The 17,495-nt window shown below is 34.4% G+C and overlaps 1 protein-coding gene across 1 annotated transcript in view; it reads right to left on the bottom strand.

Annotated features, from left to right (window-relative positions):
• Positions 1 to 15,774, bottom strand: part of LOC119837044 (transcription factor AP-2-epsilon) — a 54,711-nt gene extending 38,937 nt beyond the window's left edge. Inside the window, exon 1 of the mRNA XM_038362532.1 lies at positions 15,577 to 15,774. Coding sequence (XP_038218460.1) covers positions 15,577 to 15,606 — 30 coding nt within the window. The 5' untranslated portion in view covers positions 15,607 to 15,774. The remainder of the gene's footprint in view (positions 1 to 15,576) is intronic.
• Between the last annotated feature and the right edge of the window lie 1,721 nt (positions 15,775 to 17,495).

Raw genomic sequence — 17,495 nt, forward strand, 5'->3', positions numbered from 1 at the left:
TGCACAATTATTTTAAGATTGAAGATTTCTAGGCAACGCGGCCCGTGCCACGCCTGCGGCGGGTGTCCGGTTTACGACCGCCATAAAAAAACTTTGACGATGTTGCCACTTGCCAAAACATCGCCTTTACTTTTAATATTCTTTTATTTGTGGCTGGCGTTTGCTTTAAATGATTTGCTTGCAAATTGTTTGAGGGGATCACTATTACTTTCGTATTTTTAGTTTGGTAATTTTCTTTTCTCTTCGATTTATGTTTTTTGTACTAGAATAGATAAGTAAGGTTTTTAAAGGCTTAACTAAAATAAAAATAACAAACACCAAACTTCCATTTTTTACAAAAAACTTAACCGCTTTCATTGTCAAACTAGATCAAATTGAAATGAGATTTTCACATGGAAAAATAATCATCACAATCGTTTCAGCCATTCCTAACAACAAACCCCAAAAAAAATGTAGTCGAAAAATACAGTTTTCTCTTTGGAAAGCTGCATTTTCCATCTATTCTAATTCTTGTTTTATCTCTGTAAAACAAAAATAAGAGTATACATATATAATTCACACAACCCAATAACAAACATAGTTATCTATTAAAATTATAATACATATTCATTCCATGCATAATTCATTGTTCGGACATGCACTAAGCGCGGTTTGCTAGCCCAGCAAGCTTTGTTTGAATACTATATACCTAAACCTATAAGTTATGACCTAGGTTTATTTATGCGAGCAGGTGAAATTTTCACATACATAGTGTAGATATTACAAACATACAAAATGGAAGTAGTAGCTTATTTTCTTTGAAGTTTAATCTTAGCGATAAAAAACAATAAAGTTTCATACATAAACTATAACAAGAAAAGTTAATAATAATAGCTAATTCAGACATTCAAGATAATACCAAATTCTCATATTGAAAACATTTAATCTATTTTCCTGCATCTTCTTTTTTAAGTTCCATTTCAAACAATGAGAAAAATAAAATTAATATGTAATATCATTGTTTATTCTTTAACTAGCCGCGCCCCGCGGTTTCACACGCGCACGTCAGTATCCCGTAGGAATATCGGGATAAAAAGTTCCCTATATGTTATTTCAGTTGTCCAGCTATCTAATATGTTCAGTAGTTTTTGCGTGAAAGAGTAACAAATACACACACATCCTTATAAACTTTCGGATTTATAATATTAAGTAGGATAAGAAGTAGGATAATAGTCTAATGTCGTTATTCCGTGGAATATTTTTTCATAACTTAGTTATATGATCCCTACCTCACTATCCAAATAGGTATGTTTCCTTTTTTCTGTAAAATTACAAGCCACGTCATATTTATTTTAATTTAGTATGATTTATTGTGGTCTATTAAATGTTAAAGAATGAACCCAAAATAGTTTTTTAATTATGGATTCCAGAATAAAGTAACGAAATTCCTCATCTTGATTAAGCTTCTGTCTACGCTCTTTATAATTTATGTAAAAACGGAAGTCAATAAGTGTTCTCTAACAATCTCGAAAGGTAACATGAGAAATATTTAAAAAAAGGAATTGCGATCTAATGTTAATGTAATAGCGGTGAAATTTGAAGAAAATCCAGGAATGCGTATTATAAATTGGTAGCTCCGTTCATTTCAACATTCCAACAACGCCTGTTCTTTTTTTGAAATTGGTCTTGTATTAAATTGCCAGTGATTTGTTTTTATTTTTTAATATAGCCTGGCTGTGGTGGTTTAGATTATAAAGCAGGTTTTACACACACGCTTTCAAAGTTAAGAGATTAAAAACAAAGTGAAGTAACGACTATTACCTATTTCAATTAACGTAAGCAGCAGGTTTTTCATGCGTAGGTACCTTATAATTTGGGTACCTACGCATGAAAAGCCTGCTGAATTAAATATAAAATTTTTCTAACGTATAACATATTCTTCAAAATTTTAAAGAAAAGTTTTAAAAATTTAAGTATTATATTGTTTTGGTAATACAAAATTAGTGTAAAACGCGTTTTCAACGGGATTAGCGAGTTGGTACCTATACTAAAGTAATGTATGTGAAGCATTGTCATAGGCATTAAAATAGTCAAATTAAAAAACATAATTGTATGTGTTATAGCTTGAAAAGCTTTTAACTACGAGATTTTAATCACTAAGGAGCGCAGTTAAACGCTGTTGTCGAAACGCCGCGAGAGGGCGTGGCTGTATGATGGATGCCTGTGCCTAAGATTGAATGTCGTACGTCACTGAGTCCCTATTAAATACAGACAAAACAAAACCACAGATAATCGAAACAAAACAGACTCTATGTCATATAAATAAAGGTGCTGCCAACAGAAAAAACAACGTTGTAAAATTAAAAACTTTTGTTCCGAGCTTATTCATTTCATTAAGGAAAACGCTAGAAAATTATTTAAACAGAATATTAATGAAGGTTATGCTGTGGACTAATTAAAGTAAAGAAATGACTACTTTAGGTATGTAGGTATCCAGTTATTTGCTCTTCAGACTTATTGTCAGTTTTCGAGAAAATAAAGGCCTAAGACGACATAGTTCTAAAGGAATTGTTGGTTTTAAATTTTATCATGTAGTACATATGTAGTATCTGTCTTCTTCCAACGATCATTTAATTTTGAGCAACACACAGAAACATAAACTTTTCACTCGATTTGGATTCAAAAACATTTATTATCTATATTAACTCATATACAGAATAAGTTAATCAATAAGCCTTTGCCCAAAAAAAAAAATCGATTAGGTGATAAAAGTACGAGTGAATTGATAGGAAGGCGAGGTTAAGAAATAATTACGGTTACCGTGTTACGATCGGTAAGTGGTACGCGTGCGGCGGTCACGACCGTCGCGCTCTGAGCGATCCGCGACTTTATATGAAAATTTTTCAAATTTTGAATTCGAATTGAATCTGGAAAAAAAAAATTGCTGTTTATTATTTTTGCTTGATTTGTTTAAATATTTCGTGAACGTTATTTATCTATACTTTATATTATAAAGCTGAAGAGTTTGTTTGTTTGAACGCACTAATCTCAGGGACTATTGGACCGATTTGAAAGATTCTTTTAGTGTTAGATAGCCCGTATATTGCGGAAGGCTGTAGGCTACGGGCGAAACCGGGGCGGACCGCTAGTTTATAATAAAGTGTGTTTACAGTTTCATAGAATATTTTCAGGCATTCCCAGTCGGATAAAATGTAACAATTTTCCGAGAATATTAAAATTGGAAAATAATTTATGGTAAGTACCTATTAGAATTATTTAAAAAATCCGTTTAATTTGTTGTTTTATAATACAAGTAAAAGTAAATTAGTCCCTAAGCACATTATAATCTTCCACTTAACTCTATCGTGAGACATATACTATCCTACTCTGGGTACCTATTCAGGCAATTTGAAGAAGGCTTGAGGTAGTTTCAACGCACAATAACCAGCGCATGTAACAAAAATGTAAAATCATCGCGGCGGTTTTCAAAATTTTATTCTAATCATGAAAAAAAACCATTAAACTTAATATGATTGGTATGATAAGGTTATTTTGTTCGTTTCAGGGGTATTCTTGCTTGGTTAAAAATAATTGTTTGGTTACGTAGGTATGTGTATCGCGATCTTATAAACACCATTCATTAAACACATAGGTTCCCTCGCACATTTAAAATAATGAAGTAGATAATGCAAATTGATTTTATTACAAAAAATTATTTAATAAAACTTTTTCATGTTCGGTCTTCTTCAGTTATGAGATAGATACTTTTAATCTGTATGTATGTAAATATGTTATGTTAAAATTATATTATGTCAGAGGAGAGTCGCGAGAAAAAGCTAGTTAATGCAATGAAGTTACTTACATTTTGAGGACAACGTCTCGTTAACAAGAAGATTGCTTTTATCATCATCAACGCTATTTATATAAATATATACGAGATACATTTTCTTCAGTCCCTACACTGGATATTTCACGAAAGCATGCAAGCAATGTTTAATGTTTGACGTCACCAGGTGGCGTTGTTATGGTCTAGGTCGCGCAAACAGTGTTTCTAAAATGAGACTATATTGTTTCGGAAGATCGTACGTCTTACGCTTATGGGCGACGTTTGTTGCTTACCTTAAATACTTTTTGACGAGCGACCTACATCGTCACAATGTAGAGCTTGCTTATGATTATAATGTGACTAGCTGTGCCTCGCGGTTTCACGCGCGTAAGTCCGTATCCCGTAGGAATATCGGGATAAAAGGTTGCCTATATATTATTCCAGTTGTCCAGCTGTCTACGTATCAAATTTCATTGCAATCGGCTCAGTAGTCTGCGTGAAAGAGCAACAAACACACACACAACCTTACAAACTTTCGCATTTATAATATTAGTAGGATGAGTAAAGCTCAGTTATCTCTTACATGGTTTTTTATTATTATATGTATATTCTATTAATAATTATAATATATGTATTAATAATAATATTTCAATTATGTCAATTATCATTATTATCAGCTCATATATGTTCCCACTGCTGGGACAAAGACCTCCTATGAGGGTTTATGGCAGATGTCACATGTCGTCAAACTTTAAATTCTCAGACATGCCGGTTTCCTCACGATGTTTTCCTTCACCGTTTCGAGCAGTGGTAATGTTATCCACATGCGCAGATAAATTGAAAAATCAATTTATTTCCTGCACTCTCACCTAGTCTCGAACCCCGACTTATCGTTGTTGAAGTCTGATGTCGCCCTCAGCCACCACTGCTTTTTTCAGTGTCAATTATAACAGAGAGTTAAAAGATTACAGGATAGTTCACCAAATTAAGAGCAGTGATGGCACAATTGTTAGGATCGATCAGGGTAGATGTACCTATCAAACGGTGAAAGAATTACAGAAATCTATCCAGTGGTTCCCGAGATTACCTCGTTCAAACAAACTACTCAGCTACAAATATATTAATCTTTAGCATAGATTTTATTTTTTAAGTCGTTCATTGAACTCTCCAAGGCTAGACAGGACGAAATAAGAGCAATAACAAACGAGTGAGACGGGTATAGTCTATTACTATAATTGATGGTTGTAAATATGGAGGTGTCATGGTTTCCGGTCATAGACAAAAAAAACATGTCGATTTTGATGTACGAGTTAACTGACAGATATTTAAACATTATTTTCATATTGTTTTTGCCTTCTTACGTTTGGATGTACTATTGTTTTTAAGTCATAATATTGAATAGTGCCAAAATTGGATGGTAGCATTTTGAGATTATGGTTATTGATATATATATATTTTTTTTATGTTATAGCGGACAGCTGAGCTGGTGGTTCGCCTGATGTAAAGCGATCACCACCGCCCATAAACATTCGCAAAGGTAGTACCTCTGTGAATGCGCTGCCCGCTTTTATGGGGTAAGGGAAAAGGAAAGGATTAATGACTGGAAAGAAGGAATGGACTAGGACGGGTGAGGAAAAGGAAACGGGCCTCCGGCTCCTCGGTCCTAGTCCGCAATGGAGCTGGTGGGTCGCCTGATGGTAAGCGCTACCACCTCCCATGAAAATTTAGAGAGGCGTAAGGTCAATAGCAGACCTTTCGCCTCTTCAAATAGATTGACGACTTTAATTGGGAAGGGATTAGGAAAGGATTGATGGAAGGAATAAAGGAATGGACTGGGAAAGAAAAGGATATAGGCCTCTTAATATATCCGTGAGTTACGAATTTAACATAATAGCTTTTTTATATGCATTCTGGTGTTTTTTCCCTTTATATTAATACCTGTACTCTTTATTTTAAAGAAATCACTTGGTATATTTTTGGTTGATTTGATATCGTTTTGTGCAACGTTATATGAGAAATTTTTAAAGGATAGAAAAAATTTGATCGTGAGGCGGGATTCGAACCCGCGTCTTTTTGCGAAACCACAGCAACGCCTCTCGGTCACCCATGATCCCGCCTCAGCAATGCGCAATATCGAATTTCTTCTACTCTTTCGGTATTACCTAAAGGATACCTAAAGGATACCACGGTTGTTACAGTATGGACAGATAAAAAAGACGCGGGTTCGAATCCCGCCTCGTGATCAAATTTTTTCTATTCTTTCAATATTTCTCAATTATAAAGCAATTACTAAAAATTAAAGATTTAAACGTTATATGATAGAAAGATTTAACATTTTTCAGTACAAATAACTTATTTAAAATTGCTAAAAATGCTTATTATAACTTTCTTGCACAAAATCATTTCTTTGTTTTAAATAAGGCCAATCAAGTGCATGCGTGTTCCGAATATAAGTAACACAAGAATCGTGTTCGAAATTTAAAACATTTAAATTGCACGTTATTGCTACCGTGCACGCGGAGTCCGATTCCATTTTCAAATTCCTCCCAAACTTGTAATTACGGTCGTTGATTTGCTCATCCAGATTTGTACGAAAATAAAATATCCATCTAATTCGAGAAGGCTTAGCGTGAGAAAGGATTTTTGTCTTATACGGCCTTAGCAGAGCTTTTCCGCTTGAGCGGCAAATGGAATACAATAAATAACGGCTTTAATTCAGTGAATCTTATTAACATTATTAATCGCGGTGCTATTTGAAAAAATTAAAATGAGATAATTTTAACGACGAACGGTTGCTACGACGGCATGCTGCGAGCTCGCACTTCGAAAAAAGAACGCCGTCGACGGAACTGTCAGAGCGCGGACAGAAAATGAGAAATGTTGCCAACAACAAAAAACAACCATAGACTATCCATTCATAAAACGGCCACTCGCATTTAGAAATTAGTTTATTTTAATTACCCGGTCAGCGTATTGTTGTTTTAATTATTGGACGATCGTTCGACTGGACAATATATTTTATTGTCTTTCTGTACGACATGATTTATACGTCTAGTTAGTAAGTTATTTGAGTTTTAATTTAGACGAGTTTTAATGGGGTACGCTTGAATGGGTTCTAATTAGGGGAAACAACGGCGGGAAGATATGAATAATGTCAGATATAAATTCCGGTTATGAGTTAGGAAAGCGATCGGTGGTATCGGTACAATAGAATGTATTTTGTATTTGTGTGCTAACAAATTGCTTTTGAAAAACTGTCCGATGAAATATGGTTCGATTTATGTTTCAGTGTTATGGATTCTATTCTCGTAGGTACCAAAGCGGAAAATACAAGTAATTACGAACGTTTGTAGTTCAAATTATTATAATAAGACTAGCTGTAACCCGTGGCGTCACTCGCGTGGCTTTCAGATAGAAAGTAGCATATGTGCTTATTCAGACTATACTCTATCTCAATACCAAATTTCATTTTTGTTTCGCCAACCATTAAGCCTTTAGCCATTAACCATAACCCATTTTCGTGTGAGTGACAAACAACCATCCATCCATCCATACTTACAAACTTTCGCGTTTACAATATTAGTAGGATTGTCAATTCTTAATCAATCTATGAGGATATTTAGAACATTATTGTTGTTGTATTATCCGGATTTAGTTCGAGTTAATAATTGGGGTGAGCCTAACTGCCCTTATGTATATAATGATAACATTTTGTAATGAATCTGTTATTTACAATCTTTAATATTCAATATCTCACCTAGATTCCATCATCTTTTCTCCAAGAGAGAGTAATAGAGACTCATCCCTTCCCACATACTACTACTTACTACTACTACTTTCCACACTTACACGTCAATGTTTTCGGAAGAATTTTATTCTGAAAATCCATAAGCCACTAGGTAAAAAAAATTGTTCTTATTTATGAAATAACATTTATTAAGTTAGGATGCGATGGTGTGACCAGTAAATCTGCAAACATAATTATACTCAAGTCAAATTCAACTTCCCATTACATTTAAAAGAAAAACCAAAGTAGTTCCTGCCATTTAAACTTTATGACACACAAAATTGATTCGAACAACAACAAAAAAGTACAAAGTAAAGTTATTAATGAATACCGTATTAAAATTAAAGCCACATATCATTGGAAATAAATCAAAACACGACACGCTCATTCGAACGAAACACTACTAAAGTTAACAATAAAAATAAAAGTGTTGTATTATTGACTATTAAAATATATCAGCGATACTTATTGAAAGGTGGATTTGGAGGCAATTAGATGGGGTTCGAATTTCGAATTGATTAAAGGCCGCGTTTGTGGTCTGTGGGCGGATGACGTGTGATGACATTTTGGCTCATTTTTCGGTATGGCAATGTGGGTGTTTTTTTTTCAAAGGGATTAACGAGATGATTATAGTAAGGATTCGAAATTAATGGAGTAGAATGTGGTTAATTTATTTAAGATTTTGAAAGAGTAGTAATTGTGGTTTCAGGTAGTATACTTACGTGAAAAAGAAGTAACCCAAAACTCGTTACGTTTAATTACTTACAAAATAAATAAACATTGAAACAAATGTAAATTTACACTTGCGTAAAAGGAAGTAAAATAAATCAGTTCCAATAATGTTATAATAAGATTATTATAAGACAGGGGTTTGCAAAATTATGCCGACGTTTTTTTTTTGTTTCCAAAAGATGCTTAAGGTAATTGAAAGATTGCCATAATCGCGTAACCGTAATGATTATTTAATTGTCAAAATGTTGCCAACACAAAGAGTCCGCGCGAAATTAATTTGTCACGATTCAAAGCGTGCGTTCCATAGAATTCCGCACTGGCAACACCGTTCCCGTTTCAAATTCGAAATTCGAAATTAATGGCGAATTTGACAGGAGCTTTATTGTGGCGGCTAATTTAAATCCTATCAAGTGAGCGATGACAGCGCTTTAATGGGATCGCGCAGGTTTTTAAGAAAGGCATTTCCTTTGGGCATTGTCGTATCTACTTGTAGGTTATTATGTTTTAATTGATCTTTTAAATTGATATTTACTGAGCTGTTTATTGAGTTAATATATTAATTGCAACATATTTAATTTTGTTATTATTTTTGTTAATTTCTGTGCGTAATAAATTTTTGTCTCATTAATATGTAAGATAGGTTACAGGTATGGCAAATGCTAGCAGTTTTTATACATACACTATAGGCTATACCTACGTTAATTATGGATAGGTACCTACATCTATAATTGATCTTAAGTCTGAACTTATCATATTATGTTTATCTACAGCTATATTTATATGCCATAGCAGGAAACTGAGCTGGTGGTTCATCAGTTGGTAAGTGATCACCACTGCCCATGAACATTTGCAGAGGTAGGGGCCGCTGCAAATACGTTGCCCGCTTTGAAAGGCAAAGGATAAGAAAGGATTTATTCAAACTCAAACATATATTTATTCAGTTAAAATTATCATAGAAGATTTGAATCGTCACAACATAGAAATAATTATAAAAAAAAAAATCGGAAAGCAGTTTCATAGAAGAGCCGAACTCTATAGTTGCTCGACGTCGAGAATAAAGGAATCGAATGGGACGGGTGAGGAAAAGGATACGGGCCTCTGGCTCCCCCACTACGTACGAAACACAGTTGCATGTTACTAATTCACGCCGGTTTTCTGTGAGGGTGTGGTACTTCCCTGGTGCGATATGGCCCAATTGATGTCGAAGCGTACGACTCCCACACTCAATATCTAGATATAGGTTCTTTTTATCCGATAAACTTCTTTTGTCCATTCCTCAAGCTTTTCCGCCTGTCTGCTCGCAATTCTGCCTACTATACACTTATAATTATTATTCTATACTAGCGGTCTGCCCCGGCTTCGCCCGTGGTACATACAAGCGTTTTTCAATTAATGGGCTATCTAACACTGAAATAATTTTTCAAATCGGACCAGTAGCTCATGAGATTAGTGCGTTCAAACAAACAAAAAACCTCTTCATAGATTGAAATAGATATATATTTAGAACGCATCGCAGATATATATTATACCGAGTATATACTTCTCTTGAACGTTGTTCGTCGACAGAGCTCATATTTTTATGTTGTTTTTAGTAAACCGAACCTAACCTAACCTATTATAGTAGGCTTATTTAACGATTTCACTTCTATAGATTGTAAATTACCGATTAATAATGCATTTCATTATTGTAAATGGTATGTTAAGGATTACAATTTTGTATGTGGTAGTCGAGCACGCTTCGGCACGAATTGGGCCAGCTCGCACCGGGGAAGTACCACACCCCCACAGAAGACCGGCGTGAAATAGCATTCTGCTGTGTTTCGTTCGGTGAGTGGGGGAGCCGGAGGCCCATATCCTTTTCCTGACCCTTACCAGTCCTTTCCTTTATTCCTATCGCCAATCCTTTCTTAATCCCTTCCCAAAAAGTCGGCAATCCATTTGTAGAGGCGTAAGGTCTGCAATGGACCTTATGCCTCTCCAAATGTTCATGGGCGGTGGTAGCGCTTACCATCAGGCGTCCCACCAGCTCCATTGCCGACTGTAACATAAAAAAAAAAAAAAAAAAAAAAAAAAAACAATTTGTCGATAGCTTACAAAGTCGCAAGGTAGACGATAACCTAACGGTTTTACAATCTAACGACGACATCCTACTAATATCCTATCCTATCCTTCCTACTAACATTATAAATGCGAAAGTTTGTAAGGATGTGTGTGTGTTTGTTACTCCTTCACGCAATATCTACTGAACCGATTGCAACGAAATTTGGTACGTAGATAGCTGAATAACTGGAATAACATATAGGCAACTTTTTATCCCCATATTCATACAGGATACGGATTTAAGCGGATGAAACCGCGGGGCGGCAAGTTAGGCAGCTAGTTTTTATATACAACTTCAGCCTAATATGTTCAATCAGTCGCTCGTATTAATCTATCCTTTATAATACCACATAATACCTGTAATTATCGTGAACTAAATGTGATACAGAAATATGTAATTATAATGAGATTATTATCATAGACATTAGAATAATTTATATGTGACTGACTAGAGCATATTATAATATGGACTAGCTGCGCCCCGCGGTTTCACCCGCGTAAGTCCGTATCCCGTAGGAATATCGGGATAAAAAATAGATGTTGGCCGATTCTCAGACCTACCCAATATGCTTACCAAATTTCAGAGGAATCGGTCAAGCCGTTTCGGAGGAGTTTGGCAACGAAAACTGTGACACGAGAATTTTATATATATAGATATAATAATTAATAGGTATTAACTATGTATTAACCTATCTATTACAGTGTGTTTTTTTTAAATACTAGTTTTTGCACGCGACTTTGCACGCGTTAAATTCGTAGTAAAATTCCACCGCTTTTTCAATAAAATCACTACACACATATAAATATACTCATATACCCACAGAAATATTTTACATATAAATCTTCCTCTTGAATCATTCTATCAAAAAAAAACCATCAAAATCTGTTGAGTAATTTTAAAGATCTAAGCATACAGACACAAATGGCGGCTAGCTTTTGTCGATGAATTTGCTTCAATAATAATTACTGGTTTTATTATCACATAGCACTATATCACACTAATAATATAAATGCGAAAGTTTTTTGTTTGGATGTTTGTCCGTCAATCCACCGAAACTACTGTACAGATTTTGATGAAATTTGATATGAAGACAGATTATGAGCTGACTTGGGTGACAGGATACTGTTTATCCCGATGCGTTCCCTTGGGATAAAACAGGAATCTTGATATCCAGGCGGAGCCGGGACGAGCGTCTAGTAAAAAGTAGGATTAGGATTTAAAAAAATTATCCAATTCATATGCTGTACTATCTAATCCCCAGAAATAGTGGTGATCATCACATATAAAAGGTCTGAGCACTGGTGGACGTACGTCCCAAGCTACCACTATTTTATGTATATAAAGTATATAAATACTACACGATATTAATATTTTGCCTCTCAGTGGTAAGGACCATACCTAGGTATCCATTTAAAATTTAGATAATTCTGATGGTTGGACATAAAGATTTCATGACCTAATGTAAGTATGCCTAATTCTATGTTTTTAATCATTTTCATAAGGAAAAACACGCGAACACTATAATTATGACGTGCTTAGTAAAGTATCTACTATTACTGTGTTACTTATAATTATTAAGTATTCGAAGGGTTAAACAGTGACCGTCCTTTCATATCAGAAGATGACACATTAACTCTGAAATGAATCGCTTCTGTGAAATATTTAAGAATTATATTTCAGACTAGCTTCCCGCCCGCCTCCGTATTATTCTTAACTTTGAAACCTTCCCTGGACTATTCAGAATGCACCAAAAACATGATACTAAAAATCAGGCCAGCCATTCTCGAGTTTTAGCTAGACTAACGAACAGCAATTGATATTTATATATAAAAAGAAAACAAGATATATAGAATCAGAATAATAATATTTAATCTCCAGAGTACTTAATCTTCAGAATAATATTTAATCTCCAGAGTAATATTTTGTGCATTACTTTTATTAGCTTACTTCCTACATTTTAATTGTTGAATATGCCAATATTAGCATAGAATATAGCAACAAAACACATAGAACTCGCAGTAGACAGCGACAATTCAACATTTTTAAAATTTCTCACAATTTCCAGGATAAATTCGTGTCACTGTACCCACAGAAAGTTAGTTTGAAAGATCTAGTCTCAGAAACGACCGGTTCGAATTAATTTTGTTTTATTTGAAAGTTTATTTATCGATGAATGCTTTTGTATATGTCACAATTAATAGTAAACACAGTTATATTATAATCCGTGTCGCAAAATTGTAATCTATAGAAAAATTATGATCCGTAAGCATTCTGCTTATAATTTAACGCAATATTTTAAAATATAATTTACAATCGATGTTTTTTTATGTCATAGCGGGAAACTGAGCTTGTGGTTCGCCTGATGATAAGCGATCACCACCGCCCATGAACATTCGCAAAGGTAGTGCCTCTACGAATTTGCAGCCCGCTTTTATGGGGAAGGGAAAAGGAAAGGATTAAAGACTGGAAAGAAGGAATGGACTGGGATGAGTGAGGAAAAGGAAATGGGCCTCCGTCTCCTCTACTCACCGTACGAAACACAGTGGCATGCCACTATTTCACGCCGGTTTTCTGTGTGAGCTGGCCCAATTCGTGCCGAAGCGTGCTCGACTACCACAATAAAACCGTATCATTTGTTTGTTTATTTTTATAATAGGTTCATTAACAGTTGTTACATAGGCAACTTTCTCTATGAGTATATTATACAAAAATATGAAGTCTTACCACATTAAGCACAGCAATTAAAGATAAAAACATTCACAAAAACAAAAATAACTTATGCGCGTTTGGGAAAACTATATTTTTGGTATAATACGCTATATATTGCTACTAGCTGCGTCCTGCGGTTTCACCCGCGTAAGTCCGTATCCCATAGGAATATCGGGATAAAAAGTTGCCTACATGTTATTCCAGTTGTCCAGCTATCTACGTAGCAAATTTCATTGCAATTGGTTCAGTAGTTTTGCGTGAAATAGCAACAAACACACACACACATCCTTACAAACTTTGGCATTTATAATATTAGTAGGAAGTAGTATAATATTAGTAGGATTAGTAGAATTAATAGCGTAACGAAAAAGCAATGCATTCAATTGCGAGCATATGTTACGGTTCACTATAATCTAACAATTGGCATATCGAGCTAGATTATAATCTAACGTTTTTTACAACTTAACCGTGACATACACACGCGACAAATAATAGTAATAAGAAATGTTATAAACGTCTTCCTTTTAAGAGCAGACGATCATGGGTGAGCCGGATCCTTTTCCTTACCTTTCGGAATCCTCCTTTATTCATCTCGTCAATCCTTTCTTTATCCCTTTCCATTTATAGTCGCCAATCCATTTGTAGGGGTGTAAGGTCTGCAAACGACCTTTCACCTGCAAATTTTCATGGGCGGTGGTAGCGCTTACCATCAGGCATCACTCCTTTACCGACAATCACATAAAACGTATGCGTGGGTCAGCTAGCAGCATTCGAAGAAAGCCTAGCATTTTATTTCATCACAAGGATGTCTTTCATATAATTTTCCGTACAATTAACGTACGTAAGCCAGTTCTGGGGCGCATAATTATAGCCTGTCCGGTTTTTAAATGGTCAAATTTATTTTACGCTCCCAGTGATAATCGTAGTTGTATAAAACCTTTGTAGTGAATATGGGTATGTGATAAATATAACTATTAAACGGACGCTGTTGTGGAACTGGTTGTTTGGTACAATCATAATCCTACTAATATTATAAATGCGAAAGTTTGTAAGGATGTGTGTGTTTGTTACTCTTTCACGCAAAAACTACTGAACCGATTACTATGAAATTTGGTACGTAGACAGCTGGACAACTGGAATAACATATAGGCAACTTTTTATACCGATATCCCTATGAGATTCGGACTTACGCGAGTGAAACCGCGGGGCGCAGCTATTATAGGATAAAACTCAAACTCAAACATTTATACATTCAACTAGACTTCTTATAAAAGCACTTTTGAATCGTCATATTATTGGATGTTGTCGCGTTGTCAGGTTCATTTCAGGGATCTTATTTAAGGTCATAGGATAGTTTTTCCCGAGATGCGTCACGGGTCTTAAACTATATCCAAATAAATTCAATCAATTCACCAACACCAGGTGTGAAGAGGCAGTATTTTTATACGTAGATGTTTTATTATATATACTTAGTTGTAATTAGTAATAATATATATCAAAGTAAATAAGTTTAATAATTTTTATACATATATGCACATTTAAATACCTTTTATAAATGCTAATACTATTTTCGTTTGCTGGAACCTTTAGAATAATATTCTGGGCATCACTTATAAAACCTTTCGGCAAATTAAACAATGAAATTTTAGAAAATACTACGCAACAGTTTTATAACATTTTATAACATTGTTAGTTCGTTTTTAGCCATTTTAAAGATATCTTGGCGCCGATGGAGTAGCTAGGCCTAAGTACCTTAATTCCATATCTATTTAAATACAAAGAACACATTAAATGTTAATTTTTTTAAATGTTATTATTATTTTAAAACGCATGTTATATAAGTAACTGTAAATGTTCTATTTTTAAATCTCTGGAAAAAAATCATATATGTATATCAAATTACAATTTCAAATTGTTATAATCGAGTATTTAGGTAATATAACAATGAAATAGTAATAATCAATATTAATATGTATTTTGTAATATTTAATCTTTGTTCTCTTAGAGACCACAAAGGTTTGGAACAAAACTTATAAAATAATTATGTACCCTCAATACGTTAAATGCTAAATGTGGAAGCGGTAACTTTTAACTATGTCTAGATACATATAATTAAGCTAAAACTAATATATTCTAGAGTCAATTATGATTATTTATGATAATTGTTTATCCAATTATGTATAAGTCAATTACAGACCTGTGTAAACCTTGATGCACTTCGTTTTAGATGTAATTAATCTTAGAACTTAGCACAGAATCTAATAATATATTTATTCTAATTGTGAACGCTTATCATTAATTAGTTGTTTGTTTGAATGAATGCAGATAATTCCTCTTACTCATAGTCTTGTTACATAAACATAACATTCACAAGTTATACAAAAACGTCGAAAAACCACGAAAATTTCGTTAGCTCATGCAAAAATGTAAAATAAAGCTTACCTCACGATGGCACTGCATATAAAGATTCATGCCGCTATATCTATAAGGCAAACATATCACAGTACGCACAAAGTTTATCACAATCGAGAAAGCTCAACACGGATCGTATGGCACACTCTCAACATCCTATCGATTCACCAGCGCCTCGGGCGAAGCGTAGATCACAGAATCACGCGTAGAAAATGTAATAATAATCGACCATCCCGCAGGCTTATCTGTAAACGACTGGAGGCGAAAAGGTTTTAGCTGGGGGCGAAAGGCTCGCGTCGCTGGAGGCTCCGCCCCGGGTAGTCATTGGCCCGCGAGAGGCATTCGGCGGCCGGCTGGCCTCCCCATTGGCTCCTATCGCCCTCGCTCCGCAGCGGGGCGCTATGCGAAAGCTGACAATATTTTGACGTTTTTTAGCCGTGCAGTGGCATTTCACTGCGAAGCGATTAATTGTAATTCTTTATGGTTATTGTAGGGTTAAGTGAGCATTTGACGTGACGTTCTGTTATCGTGTGCATTGCGTATAAGGCCATCGATGCTATTTTTTGTCGACGTTTGATTAGGTCGTCGTATTGTTAGATGAATAGACTCTTTACGCGTTTTTACACCTGTTTACAGTTTGGCGGATTCTCTTGGTGCACGATAGAGTTGCACAACGATTTGTATAGTGTTATTTTAATGTAATTGTGTGGGAGTTTGCTGAATTTCCGTTCGATTAGTCACGTTATTGATGGACGGTTTTTATGCGACGTGAACCAGGGATCCTGTCTATTCTGATTGTGCTGGCAAAAATCACGTTTGTTGATTTATTGGTGTTTTCATTCATGCTTTTTTTCAAGTTGTCTATAAACCTTCGGTACCAACCTATGTTCATAACAATTTAACAATTTTTTATTCCAGCTTTTACGTGAACTACGTAAAAAAAAATAAAGCGCGTTTAGTTTTTATCTCAGTTCTTACAATCTTTGTTGTAAAATCTTTAAGAGGAAGATATTAAAATAAAATCTGCATTTTCCTAATCATATTCGATAAATGTACATGTCTACCTAATTTAAAATAACAGTAGGTACCCAGTACGTACCAATGCTTATGGTCTCCAGAGATTAATCAAAAAAGATTAGTAATTTATTGAATTAACAATCTTCTGAAGTCATTGTTTTGGCCCTATATATCTCTTAATTCTTGTTAGAAATTAGAAATATCTTTTACATAGATGCAACTTAAAATCGGTATTTATTTCATACAATAAAAATGATGAATAAACATAAATTGTTACTTTCGTAACTGCATGATTTTGTAGTATTTTTTCTAAAAACGTTGTTGTATGTGAAATCATATAATTCAAATATTAAATCTTATTTGAAACACCTACTTAAGAACTGAAATAATATACGGAACAAACATATTATTTAATTTGCTTTCAATCGCAGTAGAAAACATTTGTCCTTTTGTTTGTTTATGCACATATCAGAAACAACATTAGGTACAAATTTATTTTAGTATAACTTCTTTATAATTTAGTTAAATTTTATGGTAACACAATTTAAAATGAAGGGTTATTTTATTGAAATAAGTTTGTAAATAATTAGTTATAACTTAGGTTTTGACGTGTTATCTTCCTACTAATACTATAAACGGGAAATTTTGTAAGTATGGATGGAAATATGTATCTATGGATATTTGTTACTCTTTCACGCAAACTACTGAAACGATTGCAATTAAATTTGGTACGTAGACAGCTGAACAACTGGAATAACATATAGGCATCGTTTCATCCCGATATTCTTACGGGATACGGACTTACGCGGGTGAAACCGCGGGGCGCAGCTAGTATTCTTATAAAATAGTAGATATAGGTAGGTACCTATAGATTTGTTGGAGTTTAGTTATTGCAATATGTCGATTCCATATCATTTTATATTATATTTCGA

This window comes from Zerene cesonia, chromosome 26, assembly GCF_012273895.1.
Source record: "Zerene cesonia ecotype Mississippi chromosome 26, Zerene_cesonia_1.1, whole genome shotgun sequence".
NCBI lineage: Eukaryota > Metazoa > Arthropoda > Insecta > Lepidoptera > Pieridae > Zerene > Zerene cesonia.